At 43.3% G+C, this 16,783-nt stretch overlaps 1 protein-coding gene across 1 annotated transcript; it reads left to right on the top strand.

Moving 5' to 3' along the window:
• The first annotated feature begins 2,221 nt into the window (after positions 1 to 2,221).
• On the top strand, positions 2,222 to 15,883 carry LRP2BP (LRP2 binding protein). Its single transcript, XM_028744819.2, has 8 exons — positions 2,222 to 2,350; positions 3,733 to 3,845; positions 4,889 to 4,996; positions 8,038 to 8,180; positions 9,341 to 9,446; positions 12,048 to 12,271; positions 15,323 to 15,488; positions 15,655 to 15,883. The coding sequence occupies exons 1-8, from the start codon at positions 2,242 to 2,244 to the stop codon at positions 15,718 to 15,720; spliced, it is 1,035 nt and encodes a 344-aa protein (XP_028600652.2). The 5' UTR covers positions 2,222 to 2,241; the 3' UTR covers positions 15,721 to 15,883.
• The last annotated feature ends 900 nt before the right edge of the window (positions 15,884 to 16,783 follow it).

Below are 16,783 nucleotides of genomic sequence, written 5' to 3'. Positions count from 1 at the left end.
CAGAATCGTCGTCGTCATCATCATCACATCACTGACCACCATCATAATAAGCTGAGAGGGTCCATATAGTGATGAGGAAGTTCACTCAGGATCGGGGACCTTCTAAAACAGGGGGTTTTTTTCTTCTTCATGTCCTACATGTGTGAGAATCTCCCTTTGTAAACAAAACGTCCCTCTAGACTTAGAGGTTAATCCCTTTCCGTCTGTGAACAAGGCATTTATTTGCACAGTAATAGGGTCAGGAAAGTCCTTTTGACTGTAGCAGGACTCTTTGCTAGGATCCTGGCAACAGAGTGTTGGCACAGATTGATATTGGAGTAAGTTTTAGGCACTAAAGTGGCCTTTGTTGGCCACTTTGGCCTTTGTCTCAAGAGACAATGGAGTGCACCTCCGGAGGTTAAGTCAAACGGCTGCATTAGGACTGAAATGATGCCCCCCCCCCCCCCGGTGCAAGTCTGGGCAGTGTGTATGAAGGTCCTGGGATGCGGGTGGCACTGTAGTCTAAACCACTGAGCCTCTTGGGCTTGCCAATCAGAAGGTCAGCGGTTCAAATCCCCACGACGCGGTGAGCTCCCATTGCTCTGTCCCAGCTCCTGCCAACCTAGCAGTTCAAAAGCACGCTAGATACATAGGTATCTGCGGTGGGAAGGTAAATGGTGTTTCCGTGCGCTCTGTTTTCCGCCGCAGTGATCTGTTGCGCCGGAAGCGGTTTAGTCGTGCTGGCCACATGACCCAGACAAACTCTGCAGACAAACTCTGGCTCCCTCTGCCTGAAAGCAATATGAGCACTGCAACCCCATGGTCGCCTCTGACTGGACTTAACCATTCAGAGGTCCTTTACCTTTACCTGGGATGTCAAGATGATAAGACCCCCGCCCCACTCTCGGCCTTGCTGATGTGGTCCAAACAAAGGCTGTTAAATGCGTTTGTGGCACCAGGTTGGCTGCAGGAGTTGCCAGAAGGAGGTGTACAAGATGCTATCCAGCAGTCTTAGGGACTCCACACTGGAATTGTGTAGGGTTTACTCCTGAGCCTTTTCTTCTCCCAAGGATATCCCACAGGGCAGTGGAGGTTCAGGATTAGAGTTTTCGTTCTTCTAGATTCCCAGGTTGACAAGTCCCATCTGCCCATCACTTCCCTCTCTACAGCATGTGCAGAAACCACCTTGTTGACCGTTGGGCCCAGTATTGGTCTTGTCCTCTCAATCTGTCAGAGCCTGTCTTCACATGCAGGGGAAGTCCCTAACTCAACAAGGGTTTGAGACCCAGTCGTAGCCATTGTGTGGCCACTGTTGCGTGCTGACAGCTTCTAGGAGCCCCCAATGAGAGTTGAGTGCAAGGAGTGTGCTGCCTTGAGCTTCTTGGGAAAAGCGCAGGTTAAAAACATACCAAAAAAATGTCATTATGTTGCAGGGAAGACTTGCCAAGGGATTTGTTGCTACCATAATACAATGGAGGAAAGCAAGACTATGGAACCTCATAAGATTTTGCACCGGGCCCTGTCACACTGAGAATGTTTGTGCTGTTCTGGATTTAGGATGTGTTTTATAAAAACCAGATGACAGAATGAAGGGAAGTTGATGGCTCCGTCGAGCTAAAAATTTATAAAGGGGGATATGATGTTCTAATAATGTTAAAAATGGAAAAGCAATAAAAATATAAAAAAGAGAGAATGTTTGTGCTGTTCTGCAGAGCCCAAGGCAGGGCAGAGCAAACTTTTTAAGAAAAGTATACAATATGACACACACACACCCAAGTTTGCTTTCTCTTATCCTATTTTGAGCCCTTGTTAGTAAAAGTTTTCAATTGCCTGGAAATGTGTATGTATGTAGCCAACAGCATATCTGCTTGTTTTCAAATGTTGGATTAGTGGTATGTGTAGGCATCAGGCATCTCTCTTTTTTTTGCCTCCTGTTTCAAATCAAGCCTCTCAACTGTTTGGAGCCTGGCCAAGATCAGGCAAAGTGTAGAAGGTGCCCTTCATAACAAGAGGCCTTTGAAAGCTTCTGGCACACTGCGTTCCCATAAAGGTAAATGTGGGTAGTATTAAAAATCAGCATGAGATGTTCCTCTTAAGAAGAGAACCTTAAAGGATTAGATTGTAGCTTCTGAATCTCTTATTTTTGATGGCTGAATGAGGCTCAAGTAGTAATTATTCTGTGGTCCTCACAATCTCCCAAGCCTGGGCATTTACTTCTAATTTGTTCATTTATTCCAGAAAGAAAGAGTTTGAAAGAAAGAAATGGAGCTGACCAGTGAGCCTTTGCCTCAAGAAAGTAGAAGCGAGACCATTCTCCAAACCATCTCAAAGGTCCAGATTTCTGAATCAGGAGAGTTCAAACCTGACCCAGGTAATTATTATTCATTAAATTTGTATACTGCCCTGATCTGTAGATCTCAGGGTGATATACAGCATACAAGTACACTACAAAAACACTGAATACATAATAAGAACAAGAACAAAACAAACCAGTAACACACACCCCAACCTCCCACAAACACATTTAAAAGGACCTAGGATGTTCAGCAACCAAAGTCCTGGTTGAAGAGGAACGTTTTCACCTAGCACCTAAAGGTGTATAATGAAGACCCTGGTGCCTAGGCTGTTCGATTTTTCATTCCATATCCCATGGATGGTATCATTAAAAAAAAAAAAAATCTGTTCACAGTAGTTGGCTGGGGCTGATGAGAGTTGGAGTCTCACAACATCTGGAGAACACAGATTCCCATCTCTGCTGTGAAGTAACACTCTGCGCACTGCAGCTTCTGAGCTGAATGGAAACATATTTTTTAGTAGAGAGGTGATGTTGCTGCTTCTTTACTTCATCCGTTGTGGTGTATAAGCAATGTATATAGCCACACACATCCTTTTTTGTTGCAGCCTCTAGCCCACACCCAAGGTGAGGATGAATGAAGGGAAGAGATGGTGCTTGTGCATTTGTGTGAATGGAAATGTTTGTGTGTGTGTGAGAGAGAGGGGCGGGGAGCATGGATGAGAGGGAGTGTCCCACACCCACCCACTTCTTGCTTTGGTCCCACCTATCGCCACCAGTATTGCAGCCCTTAGCTCTGAAAAGGTTGTCTTCCTCTGGCTCGTGGGATCTGCTACCACTTTCCTAAACACAGGGAAGAAAAGAACCTCAGGTTAACAGGAGCTTTGTTCCTTGATCTTAATTTTGCTTCAAGGTCAGATTTATTTTCCAGGAACATTTTGAAATCATTCAGGCACATTGACACAAAGAGGGCAATCTGTGCATTGTGTGCATAGGCCTGCTTTCAGGATTGGGCCCCTCAGGTGCCAAGGAGTGTTGTAGATTTTTTTAAATAAAAAGAATACACACACAGTGAATGCTGGCAGATGGCGTGGTCAGCTTTGATATTCCTGTGGATATGGCTGTTGAAGGTAAGGGGGCTGAATTTTGGCTCTCCTTCTCCCCAGTTTAATCAGGCACTGTAAAAATTGACTGTGCCATCTGTATAGCTGGTACTCATAGGCAGAAACTGTTGTGTACAGTGATCTTTGGATTGGGGCCACTTACTTTGGCTGCAAGCCCCAAGTTGTATTTCGCAGGATGCATGCAGACAATATCAAAAGAAGCCCGAAGACTGTTTAATGCAGCTTGTAGTGTAGCAAGACAAGAACTACGGCATCTCATAGGTGATGATAATGCAATGAAGATTGTTTTAAAGTTTCAGGATCAAATACTATTTTTGTTTTTTGCTTTTTAAACAGAGATTTACAGTCACGAGTATCTGCTTTCAAGGGCTGAATTGTTACTGGAAAAGCGGATTAAAAATGGAGATCCTTTGGCCTCTTTTCTCAGAGGGCAGATGTATTTTGAAGAGGTGGGACTTTGCGCACACACCATATACATACATGAAGAAGTTTGAAATTGTGTTGAACAAGTATCAGTGTCGAAATGTGGGATTAAGAATTCAGATGCCAATATGTTAGGAAAATTCACAACCATTTACCAAGTCAGATTGGTGTAATATGCTCAAACTGGCTCATTTTCTATCTGCTGTAAGGGGAGAAATTTTAAGGGGAAATTTAAGGGGAATCTTCTTGTCCTGCCAGGAAGATGCAGAATTTCAAGTTCTTTCATGCTTTTATATTGCTCAGGACTTATATTATTCTATTCAGGCTTTACACCTTTATTTTTATTTTACTTATTTCCATATGTGCTAAAATGGGGCCCAGCAATCCAGTGATTTGCCAGAGAGATTCAGAATTTTATGTTGTTGTATATAGTTTTATTTGGGTATGGGTCAGTTTTATTTATGTAAACTTAAGTCATTTTTATGCAATCTGTAGTTTGCTAACATTCATGCTTTGTGATGTCCAATGGCTAGTTACAAATGAAGAAATTGAAATCCATTTAGTACTCCAACCATTTGTCCAGTGATCCTTTGTGGCTCAGTGGGAACCCCGATATCAACTCAGGCTTGTCCAGTGACCTCAGTAAAGGAAACTGCTCTATGTACACAGCCCATCACAAAAGCACACACAAAGTTTTGGGTTCATGTGACTTGTTCTTTCCAGTGGTTTCTTCCCAAGAACCTCTCTTCTGTAGTGCTTGCATTTCTCTTTAGGGGAGCAAGCAGAGAACCTGGCCTGTTTAGCAGGAGAACAAAAACAGCTAGTTCTTATTCCAAGGTTCTCTGCTGAAAGTGACACGCATCTCTCATGGCTTGGATCCAGGCATTCCGCGTGTTTTATTAAATAGTTTGCATAATTTCCGTATTCCAGGATGTCTAGTGACAGTTTCCGGGTTGGATTTTATATTTTATTTACAATATTTTACGTTAAAATGGCACAATTGTATCCCAAAGGCTTCAGTAGCTAGATTTAATCCTGAGTATTTGATCTCTCGTCGTTTCTTGCACAGGGATGGTATGAAGAGGCACTGCAGCAGTTTGAACAAAACACAGATTTTCAGTCCATGTATCAACTAGGCGTAATGTACTATGATGGACTGGGGACCACACCAGATCCTGTAAGTTACAACCAGATTGGTCCCTCCCTTTGGTTATTCGTTAGGTAACAACTTTTCTTACTTAATAGCATGAATTTCAAAGATGCAGATTAATAAGCAAATGTCTGAAGCATAACATCATTGGGCAGAGCAAATCGGTGGAGCCAGAAAGCAGAGGATGCTTCTAGACTGTTAGCGTTTTCAGGTGGCAAATTCAGTCACTGATAAAGTCAGGTTGTGCAATCATAGTTTATTGGGGGGATCTTATCCCCCCCCCCCAACACCCAATTCTGAGAGCGCTGTGCTTTTTATTTATTAAATTTCTATACCACCCTTCATCTGAGAATCAGAGAACAACTTACAATATAAAAAACTATGCATACCATAGTAACAAACAAAAGCAGTAACCCAGCCCCACACAATTTAAAAGGCCATAGATTGTTTCGCCAAAGGCCTGGGAACGAAGAGGAGGTCTATCCATGGAAAAGGTGGTCTGAAATATTCTATGGCCTCTGAGAGGCCCTACTGAGAATCATAGGAATGTGCCCTAAATATGGTAGGCAGAGCCCAATATTGTCACAGGGAGACTTTCCTGGTGCTTTTGTTATGATCTTTTGGGTGCTAAGTAAAAAAAAAAAATTATCTGTACAAGCCTTTTTTAAAAATCAGGCTCTCAAAGTCGGATCTGTAATTTGCTGTACATTTGTGCTGCTGTCTTGGTTTTATCTTTTCCCCCACTCTACTGGTAAAAATAATTTTATCCAGCAACTAATTGTTTTTGACCTTTTAAAATATCGCATTGTCTTCTTTTTGTGAGCAGCCTGGAGAACATGTATCAGGTGGCCTACATAGATGCTGGATGGTATGCAATGCTACTACAGTGGTACCTTGTTCTCGAATTTAATCCGTTCCGGGAGTCCGTTCAAAAATCAAGGTGCGGCTTCTCATTGGCTGTAGGAGCTTCCTGCAGTCAGGTGGAAGCTGTGTCGGACATTCGGCTTCCAAAAAAGGTTCGCAAAATGGAACACTTACCGGTACTTCCGGGTTTCAGGCGTTCGGGAGCCAAAACGTATGAGTACCAAGGCGTTCGAGAACCAAGGTACCACTGTAGTCCTATCCTTGAGTGCTGCATTCATGCTAGAGCTAGAATGTATGCATATGTGAATTCTGATACAGTGGTAAAGGTAAAGGTACCCCTGCCCGTACGGGCCAGTCTTGCCAGACTCTAGGGTTGTGCACTCATCTCACTCTATAGGCCGGGAGCCAGCGCTGTCCGCAGACACTTCCGGGTCACGTGGCCAGCGTGACAAGCTGCATCTGGTGAGCCAGCGCAGCACACGGAACGCCGTTTACCTCCCCGCTGGTAAGCGGTCCCTATTTATCTACTTGCACCCGGGGGTGCTTTCGAACTGCTAGGTTGGCAGGCGCTGGGACCGAATGATGGGAGCGCACCCTGCCGTGGGGATTCGAACCGCTGACCATGCAATCGGCAAGTCCTAGGCGCTGAGGTTTTACCCACAGCGCCACCCGCATCCCGATACAGTGGTACCTCGGGTTAAGTACTTAATTCGTTCCGAAGGTCAGTTCTTAACCTGAAACTGTTCTTAACCTGAAGCACCACTTTAGCTAATGGGGCCTCCCGCTGCTGCCGCGCCGCCGGAGCACGATTTCTGTTCTCATCCTGAAGCAAAGTTCTTAACCCGAGGTAATATTTCTGGGTTAGCAGAGTCTGTAACCTGAAGCGTATGTAACCCAAGGTACCACTGTACAAGGGTTTTTTATAAAAAAAATAAATAAAAACGAAGAAATTTATATGTTGCCCAGTTAAGTTTTAAAAGCCAATTACTGTATTAAGTTTCTACAATTGCCCATCAATCTTAATAATATGAAATATTTCCTAATGTCACTAGAGGGCAATATATTAGTTACATTGCGGGGTGGGGTGGGGGTCATTGTAATTTCCAAAGGAAATGCTGCACATGAAACCAAATGAAAGAAGCAGATAAAATTGTGAGAAATCAGGCGCACTATGCATCTGGCTACACTTTACCAAACCCTTTCTGTTTTACTCAAATTGGTACTTGTAAAAAAAATAAATCACTACAGAGCATGCTCTAGCACATCCTGGGGAACTGGGCTGTTCTCGAAGTCTGTTGGCAGCTATAGAGGGGCAGGATTTTCCAGATGTGTTTCTGGGTTCCTGTAGAAGGTGAAAGTAAGACCAAGAGGGATTTCACGCAACTGCTTGCGGGAAAGGACGACGACAATGGATTATCAGCAAACCACTACTCTGATTTGATGCCACAGAAGAGAGTCTCAGGAGTACCCCTGCCTTAACACAGGCATTCACCACCTAAAAAGAAATCACTATTTCTATGCTGCAAGGGTCTCCCAGAGCAGTGCCCAACAAACCAGTAGAGCACAGTATTCCATCATGTATATGTTAGAAAAAAATAAGCCATAAAACTATCTGAAATCAAACAGGCAGTAAAACCAATCTCCGGTCAGGTCCTAGCATGTTGATGGCTATCTTTGGAGATAGATACGATCACTCAGGCAAACATACATGTGTATCACATACTTTACTTGTGGATCCAATGAAATACGTGTAACCCAAGCTTCCATCCATGCAGATAACCCTGTTTCCAGCCAATCTGACTGGTTGCTGCGAGCCACACAATGATTGTGGCTCAAGCTTGCCAGAGAAGCCTCCCCCAACTGGAATACATTTCTGCCTCCTTAGAATGGCAGAAGCATCATTTCCCAAAACTTTGCCTTGATCCTAATAGTCCTATGCTAAATAATAATAATAATAATAATAATAATAATAATAATAATAATAATTTATTGTTTCTACTCTGCCCATCTGGCTAGGTTTCCTGATACACAAACTTTTCTTCCCACAAACTTTTCCCCCTGGTGACAAACAGTTACCCCCTTGGTAACTGCTACATTTAGTGGAATGTTAATGTTTTTGTTAAGCTTGCCAATATGCATATCATGTGCTGTGTTTGGTAGAGTTTTGTTATGCTGTGTATTTTTGCTATTTTTGTCACCTACAGCAAAAGGGAATTGAATATATGGAGAAGATTATCAACTCCAGTTCCCCTAAAGCAAGGCATTTGAAGTTTGCTGCTGCCTACAACCTTGGAAGAGCTTGCTATGAAGGATGTGGAATTGAGATTTCAGAGAAAGATGCTGAACGGTAACTTTCACGAGACACCTGTGCTACGTGGATGCACTTTTGAGAAAGGTCACATGTGTTAATGCCTCTTTCACGCACGCACACATCAGTCTTTGCCTCGTCACACCACATAGCTATATTACTGGTAGGAAATGTGCACAGCAGGAATCATTTTCTCAGCACGGAGACGAGGAGCTCGGTCTGCCACTTTTTCCAGGTACCCACTTAATTGTAATTGCATCTGGACACTGCAATATAGAACAGCCCTAAAGCAGGAGTGGGGAAGCTTTGTTGTTGTTTTTCACTTGTCAAAGCCAGCATTCACTTAGGAGTAATCTGTCAGGTGTCATTGGTGGGCAGGGACAGAGCCTCTTTGTCCATGCATGCTATCACCTTTTAAAAAACATTTCATTCCCTTCTCCATCACCTCCACATAATGGGTTTGGCTGCCAGGAGATGGAGCAACAGATTAATTTTGCCAGAGGTCTGAGCAGATAACTTACAGAGGGCTTTTTAACTCTCCACCTTCCATTGCTTCATCAGTCTTGGGCGGGATCTAGACACATCAAAGAAGCATTTCAGTTTAAAGCATTGTAAATTTAAACAGGGAAAACAGGTAGAGAAAAACAGGACTCCACGTCGCCATCTGGTTTCACAATGTTATATGGCACATAAAGGTAAAGGGACCCCTGACCATTAGGTCCAATCGCGGACGACTCTGGGGTTGCGGTGCTCATCTCGCTTTATTGGCTGAGGGAGCCAGCGTGACTAAGCCGCTTCTGGCGAACCAGAGCAGTGCACGGAAATGGTGTTTACCTTCCTGCCAGAGTGGTAACTATTTATCTACTGCACTTTGATGTGCTTTCGAACTGCTAGGTTGACAGGAGCAGGGACTAAGCAACAGGAGCTCACCCCGTCACGGGGATTTGAACCGCCGACCTTCTGATCAGCAAGCCCTAGGCTGTGGTTTAACCCACAGCGCCATCCACGTCCTATATCACACATACAACGCACATAAATCGCTTTTTCTTTACCAGTCTAGCTCTGTCCATTGCTTCTCCCTTTCCCTTTATTCTTCTGCCCACCCCCATATAAATTCAGTCAGTGAGTCACGGGTTACCTATGCCTGTTTTAAGAGGAACAGGCCAACCATGCCACTCATGTTTTCCTATGTCTTCCAGTTTATGGTTTATTGCTGCAGACCACGGGAACCCAAAAGCAAGTGTAAAGGCTCAAACAGCCCTTGGGATGCTGTATTCAGCAAAGCATCGAAAGGATCTGAAAAAGGTACGTGTCCTGCTTTGGCTTACATCACAAAGCTTGATTCAGGTGTGCTGTCCAGTTAAATGAGGCGGCTGTGATTTAGATGTGGCAAGAATCAAGTGAGTAGTACAAAATACTTGTGCATCCACAGCTGGTTTGCAATGAAACGCTGCCAAGCATTTTAAGGTGTTTCTTAAGTACCTGGTGCCTTTTAACATGCAGCACTTATTGCCAGGGGGGAGAAAGTTTTACAGCAGCACTGTCCCTAATCTGCTTGTAGCTGTAGGCAACTAGGCATGTGTAAGAGCTATTGCAGGGGCCAGCAAACTTTTTCAGCAGGGGACCAGTCCACTGTCCCTCAGACCGTGTGTGTGTGTGTGTGTGTGTGTGTGTGTGTGTGTGTGTATTAGGGGGGGGGGGGATGAACGAATTCCTATGCTCCACAAATAACCCAGAGATGCATTTTAAATAAAAGCACACATTCTACTCATGCAAAAACACCAGACAGGCCCCACAAATAACCCAGAGATGCATTTTAAATAAAAGGACACATTCTACTCATGTAAAAACATGCTGATTCCCAGACTGTCCGCAGGCCGGATTTAGAAGATGATTGGGCTGGATTTGGCCCCCGGGCCTTAGGTTGCCTACCCATGAGTTAGTGGCTCTTTGTGAAGCTACATCCCCATTTGCATCAAAAGATGATCCAGCCATTATGACACTGATGAGAACAGTATCCAGCTGCACGTTGGCAGTGCATGTAGAAGCCTGGTTATACAGGCAAATCCTCCTTGCTTGAGAAAAAAAATACCTATTATCTTTTCTCTATGTGAATAAGGTCTCCTCTCAAGCATGCTTGGTATATTAAACCATTTTAGAAGAGCTAGCTTCTACTAACTTTCAGAATAAACTACGAGACACAGTAGCCTTTCACCTTATCTGAATTTAGGGTTCCGGATACCCATATCACTTATGATTGTTGCCACTGCAAGAAGTGAAATGTCTGGTCGTCCCCCCCCCCCCAAGCCATTTGCTTCCCTGAGTTTTCAAGCAAAACACACTTCCCCCATGTAAGCCAAACATTCTTGCCTTAGCTTTCAAATACCCAGGAGAAAGAAGGATCCAACTTGCACCAATATAAACTCAAATAATTCCCCCCCAAGAAATTGAGCCACAGCAATTATGAGAATAGTTTAATGTACTACCAGATGAAGGGCAGTGTAGAAATAAAATGAAGATGATAGCAGCACTACAAAGAAAAAGAATGAAGTGGTACGTTGGCAAAAGCAAAATTCACTTTCGACCCTTTGACATTTGTGGCCAGGTTTGCGTAATGAAACACTAATGAGCTGCGTGGGTTGGCACATCAGACTTGGATCTCATGATAACAGCATTAGTCATTTGAAGGAAGGCTTTAACATCCTGGGGTAATTTAACAACCAGTCTTTTCTTAATGCCATGAGCTCAACATTTCAAAAAATAAGAAGGCATTAAATATCAGAGAAGTTCTGCATTTATAACTAAGCAAAACATCTGGCAGGCTGTAAATAGAAACATTGGCTTGCTCTTTTTAAAAGATTGTGTTCTAAGATTAAGTGCTCAAAAACACTTCCACTTGTCCCACTGCTTTCCCCCAGGAAAACGTGCTGTTTACTGCTGAATCAGAACAAAACGTCAATTGGGTTTTCTGCGGATCAACATTTGTTCCGATTCAACAGCAAGTTTTCCTAGGGAAAGCAGCGGGGCAGACAAAGAACCTCTCGTACCAATGCCTATCAAGCACAGGGCAAGCAGAAATGTGGTGGACAAGCCCCAAGAGTCTATACTGCAGTTGGTAGCCGCCCATACCCTACGTCAGAAGTGCTGGCGTGTTCACTACCATTTTCACTGCCATTTATGCATATGCCTAAATTGGGAATCGCCAACATTTTTGGGACCATGAACAAGCAGGAGAAACTGTTACGGGCACCACATATAAACTCCGCAACCAAGGCCACACCACAACCTGTTCTATGGGCTGCAACAGAATGTTTCTTTCAAGCCTGATTTCAGCCAGGGCAGGGGACCCCGTAGGCGTCAGCAAAAGCCCCTGTGGGAACCACATTGGTACCCCCTAATCTATGTAATCCTGTCAACCTAGCAGTTCCTGCCAACCTAGCAGTTCGAAAGCACGTTAAAGATAAATAGGTAGATAAATAGTAGTAGATAAATAGGTACCACTCCAGTGGGAAGGTAAACGCCGTTACCATGCGCTGCTCTGGTTTCGCCAGAAGCAGCTTAGTCATGCTGGCCACATGACCTGGAAAAACTGTCTGCGGACAAACGTCGGCTCCCTCGGCCAGTAAAGCACGATAAGCGCCACAACCCCAGTCGTTTGTGACTGGACTTAACTGTCAAGGGTCCTTTATCTTTACCTTTACCTTTTCTGGCTATATAATAAGAGAGCCCTCAAATCAGTTGGCTAAAGTGCCAATGACATGTAATTTAATGGCCGTTATATTATGGTGAATACAAGTCTACATCTCTGCCTAGCCAGTGAGGCTGCTCGTAAGGGTATTTTGTACGGTACCCAATCAACCATGTTGCCACTACATATGTTTCAAAACCCCATTCTTTCTCCTACAGGCCTTCTTTTGGCATTCAGAAGCTTGTGGGAATGGGAGCCTGGAATCACAGGGCATCCTTGGTCTTATGTATTTTTATGGGCACGGTGTACGTCCAAATTTAAAAGCTGCTCTGGAGTGCCTGACTGCAGCCTCAGATCGTGGGAATGTCTATGCTAAAGGTCACTTGGTGGAATATTACTACAAAAGGAAATTTTTTACAAAAGCAGCTGACTTTGCCAAAAGGTAAATTAATTCATTAATAGTTACAGATAGGTAGCCGTGTTGGTCTGCCATAGTCAAAACAAAAAAAATTCCTTCCAGTAGCACCTTAAAGACCAACTAAGTTAGTTCTTGGTATGAGCTTTCGTGTGCATGCACACTTCTTCAGATACACACTTCAGTGTATCTGAAGTGTATATTCACTGTATCTGAAGAAGTGTGCATGCACACGAAAGCTCATACCAAGAACTAACTTAGTTGGTCTTTAAGGTGCTACTGGAAGGAATTTTTTTTGTTTTAATTCATTAATAATTCAAGTGGAAGCTAACGATGAAAACAAAGGCATTATTAGATCAGTTCCTAAAGAACAGATACATAGAAATATCGTACCTTTTAAATTTTGTGTTGCTGATCTTAAAAAAAACAATTCTGCTTGTTGCAACTAAATTTCCTCTCTGCTTGGCTCTCCTTGCTTTCTCCAGCAAAAGGGAAAGACCGGGGGGGGGGGGGGAGAACAATCAGTTTTATGTTTTGCCCTTAATATCCACTAAATTCAGGATACTAGATTTTAAGTGGGAGGAACACATGTGTTTACCCAAGAAAGGCATAATTATCTAGTTCATATCTGGTGAGGCATGGTGGTAAGACAATTTTCTTCATGTCACTATTCAATAAAGAATTATTTTACTTTCCAGATTGCATGTTCAAGTGCTAAAGTAATCTTCTTCTAGCTCAAGGGTTTTTTCAGCAATACATCCAGCTTCAGTTTTAAAGCACTTGGATGTCATTTGAGAATGGAGAAATGATTCAGCACTCTCATTTTTGCCTTAATGGCTTTGTTAAATGATGTCCTAGAACTTTGGGAAATAGCTACCATTCCACTTGTTCCTACCTGGTTTGTGACAAGAATGATACATCTAACCTTTTGCCTAATGGTGCCTGTCTAAGCATGCTCACTCAGAAGCAAGGCTCACTATGTTCAGTGGGGCTTACATCCAGGAAAGTGTACATGGGTTTGCAGCCTGTATCTGACATTTCTGGGAAGAGTCTCTGAAGACGAGGGAATGCAGTCACAGACAGAACAGGAGTGGGTTAGTTCGGCACCCCTGCATCAAGAGTTCCCAGACTCAGAGCAGCAGATTCAGAAGGCTTGCAGACAGAGAGAAGGGAAGAGTAGATGACATTGAGGGGATTGCTATGCAACCAGGAGGGAGGCAGCATTTAGAGGACTCTTCTTTTGAGGGGGGGGAGTCCACCCACCTTCTCCCCAAACCAGAAGAGCTGAAAGGGAAGTATAGACTCAGGGCGAAGACTCAGAGTGACCAACTTGTAGTTAAGAGCGGCAGGCTCAGAGCTGCTCTCTGGGTGTTAATTGTAAATAAACATACCGTAAAACTGCCAGAGACTCGTTAATTCTTATCGGAGCTAGCTTGCTTGCCTGCCTGAGATCATTACAACAAGTCACTATACTACTGTGAAATCTTTGGGCCAAGCTCAACATTACATTATTCACATTGCCTGGCCTTGTACAAGTTGATTTCATTTTTGGTTTAACCCAGTAGGGGCTGTGTCCCTACTTGCTCTGCTCGCCATTCCTCCACATTTACTCCAAGTGGTTCCCCCTTCCCACCCATGCAACTACTAAGTTTGGTTTTCACCACCACAACCCCATTTCTGCAGCCACTTCTCTATTCTTTTCCTCAGCCCTGCTCCACCTGGTTTTACCTTCACTGCCATGTCCATTTGTGGGCTCTGCGTCCTTTTTCTCTCACACAGGAGACAGCTGAAGAATGGAAGACGGAGATGTTTGAGTACAATGAGAAGGGAGGGACCCTGAGAAGAGAGACATGCTGGTGTTCTGGGAAGGGAGAGCAGGGAGGAAAGCCCCAATTAGGACTGGTACCATAGTAGGGGGAAAGCCCTATTTCCTCCCAACCCCCAGCATGCTCTCAGTCTGGATCACCACCTTCCCATGTCAGTTATTTGTTTAACACATAGCCAGACAATTTGAACACCATCATGTCTGTAAGTTGCCTTTAGTCCTATCAGGGGAAAAGGCGGGGTATAAATAAATATAATATAATATAATATAATATAATATAATATAATATAATATAATATAATATAATATAATATAATATAATATAATATAATATAATATAATATCTAGTCTGGCCCTTAATTCTCCCAACTTATAATGATTAGCTTGCTTTGCTATGAGATCACAACAAACTTCTAATCTCCCACCTCCTTCTGACAGCAGCAGCAATGCCAGCTTTTGCAGACCCTTCTCGTTCTAATGCTGTTTTGACCAAGAGCAAAAGGCTCTTAGTATTTAACATCCCCTCCATTTTTTCTGAAAACAGCAACAAAAGCCCTATCAACATGCTTTTCATGTTCAGGCAAATGAGAATGAGAAGACAAGATGTGTGGGGGCGGGGACTATGACACAAGCCTGTCTCTGTTGCTGTTTCACAAGGAATATGGCTTTAACAACCCTTTGCTTGTCTCTTGGTTCATTTGCAAAAAGTGGAGCAGGGCATGAGGATTTTAGCACAAAAATGCACCAATTATACAAGTTATTCCTGCTTCTTCCCTTAAACATCAACATGTAAGGACGCTGTCATGCTGAGGTTTGCGTGGCTGCTGGTAGGTATTTAATAAATAAAAATAAAAACAAGTAAACAGGGCAAATGACAGGCAGGCAGGTGAGCAAACAAGCAGTGCAGTGGCAGGCAGCCCTGACAAATTTATTTAATGGCGGGGGGGGGGGGGAGGCGCATCAGAGAGCTGTTTAGCAAGGCACCCTGAAGTACCTCCCTCCAGCTGTGTTAGCATTCCAGAAAACTGCTCTTTAAAGCACCTCCCCATTGCTTTAAAAGGGCTTAGCAGAAGGTGGGAGTAGAGAGGTGCTTTGTGCTAGCTGTGACTGCTGCGGAGGGATAGCAAAGGGGTGGGTGTAAAGTGAGAGGTTTGATCAGATGTGGAGGACGAACAGTTGGCAAAGTCGTAATGGCGGCCCCCAAGTGTTCTGAGAATAACTAACCTTTTACCTTGTATTGTGAATCCAAACAGGACTGCAGAAAATGATGACGTTGAAAAGTTAGCAAAGGCAACAGACTGCATTCCTTTTTATATAAAGAGAGGGCTTGCTATGGCTTCCTTCTACCTGGCTAGATGTCTCCAGTTTGGCCTAGGAACACAACAAGATTTAGCAGCAGCTAAAAATTATTATTCTAAGGTAAGTTGCTTTAACTCTGTTAGTTCTTTGAGGCGACATTATTTGGATTTTCATTCGAAATACTTTTTTTAAAAAGTGTGTCCCCTTGTAGCTTTGTAATATAATACGATGAAGGTATAAAGTTCATTTGCAATATGGTCACTTTAATTCATCTTTGTGTTTATAGGCATGCAGGCTGGATCCCGATCTGGCTTCTGAACTTGAGCTACTGGCTAATCATGGGAGAATTTAGAGCAACATTTTGATGAATCTGAGCAAGTTCCGGCAGTTTGTCTTTATAACGACAAATGTCAGTTGTCGTTCAGCTTTTGATAAATCATGGTTATTATTTCAAGCATTTTAGGTACATAATGTTCTGATTATCTTCATCTAAAAGTAAAGCATTGTATGAGTTACTTTCAGTGTTACATAACCATCAAGTTTAGGTCAACGTGCATTAAGTTCAGAACTGTAGCTCTGTTACCTGGTATCAGGGTGGGGTGCAGGACTGTCTCTCACCATTTCTGACAGTTCGCCATGCTGACTGGGGCTGATGGAATCCAACAGCATTAGGAAGGCTGTCCAACCCTAGTTTACTTAATAAAAAGTGCATCATTAAATGCATCTTTCATTGCCTACAAATACTTAAGTTTTGAAGGCCAGCTTATTAAATACCCCTCAGTTCTTAGATAATTTTTCTTATTTCAGTCATCAGTTGCACATTGCAAAAGAATACTGGAATTAAACAACTGAACCATCCTTTACATATACTACTTTGTTGAAAAGTCCCATATCAGACCTTTCTAGTATTGCTGAACAGTAGCACACCCTGTAGATGCTGAAGCTTTACAATTTAGTCACCGTCTGTTTGTCAAGACATGCCTCTTGGGCAGCTGCATGAAACTGGTGAGCACTAAACCCTCTGCCCTGTGTAGGTTGGCATATTGCAGAATCAAAGTAAACCGTGAGCTCAGGCATGTGGAGTTGATCACTGACACACTGTGACACATTGTGTGCATTTGAAATTGTACCATAAAAGTCCCTTACTATTCAAAAAGCTATTGGGCATTTCTTCAAGGCAGTAGTGGCTATGTTTTGAGCTGGCAAAGGATTGAGCCACCCACTCATGGAAAAGCGAAGTGGCTGTACTGCGGCATTTTTCTTTAGGAACAAGGAATTGAAAAGGGATGTTTTCTCCATCTGTTAAGGTGTGGGGGGAGACCCAAAAGCCTTTGGGGCCTACTCAGGCTTTGGAAATACCACCACATTTCCTAGCTGGACTAAATTAAGTTTCAAAAAATTCAAAAAGCAGGAGT

This window comes from Podarcis muralis, chromosome 9, assembly GCF_964188315.1.
Source record: "Podarcis muralis chromosome 9, rPodMur119.hap1.1, whole genome shotgun sequence".
Lineage (NCBI taxonomy): Eukaryota > Metazoa > Chordata > Lepidosauria > Squamata > Lacertidae > Podarcis > Podarcis muralis.
Note: the sequence above shows the minus strand (reverse complement) of the source record. Positions and strands in the feature narration are given on the sequence as shown.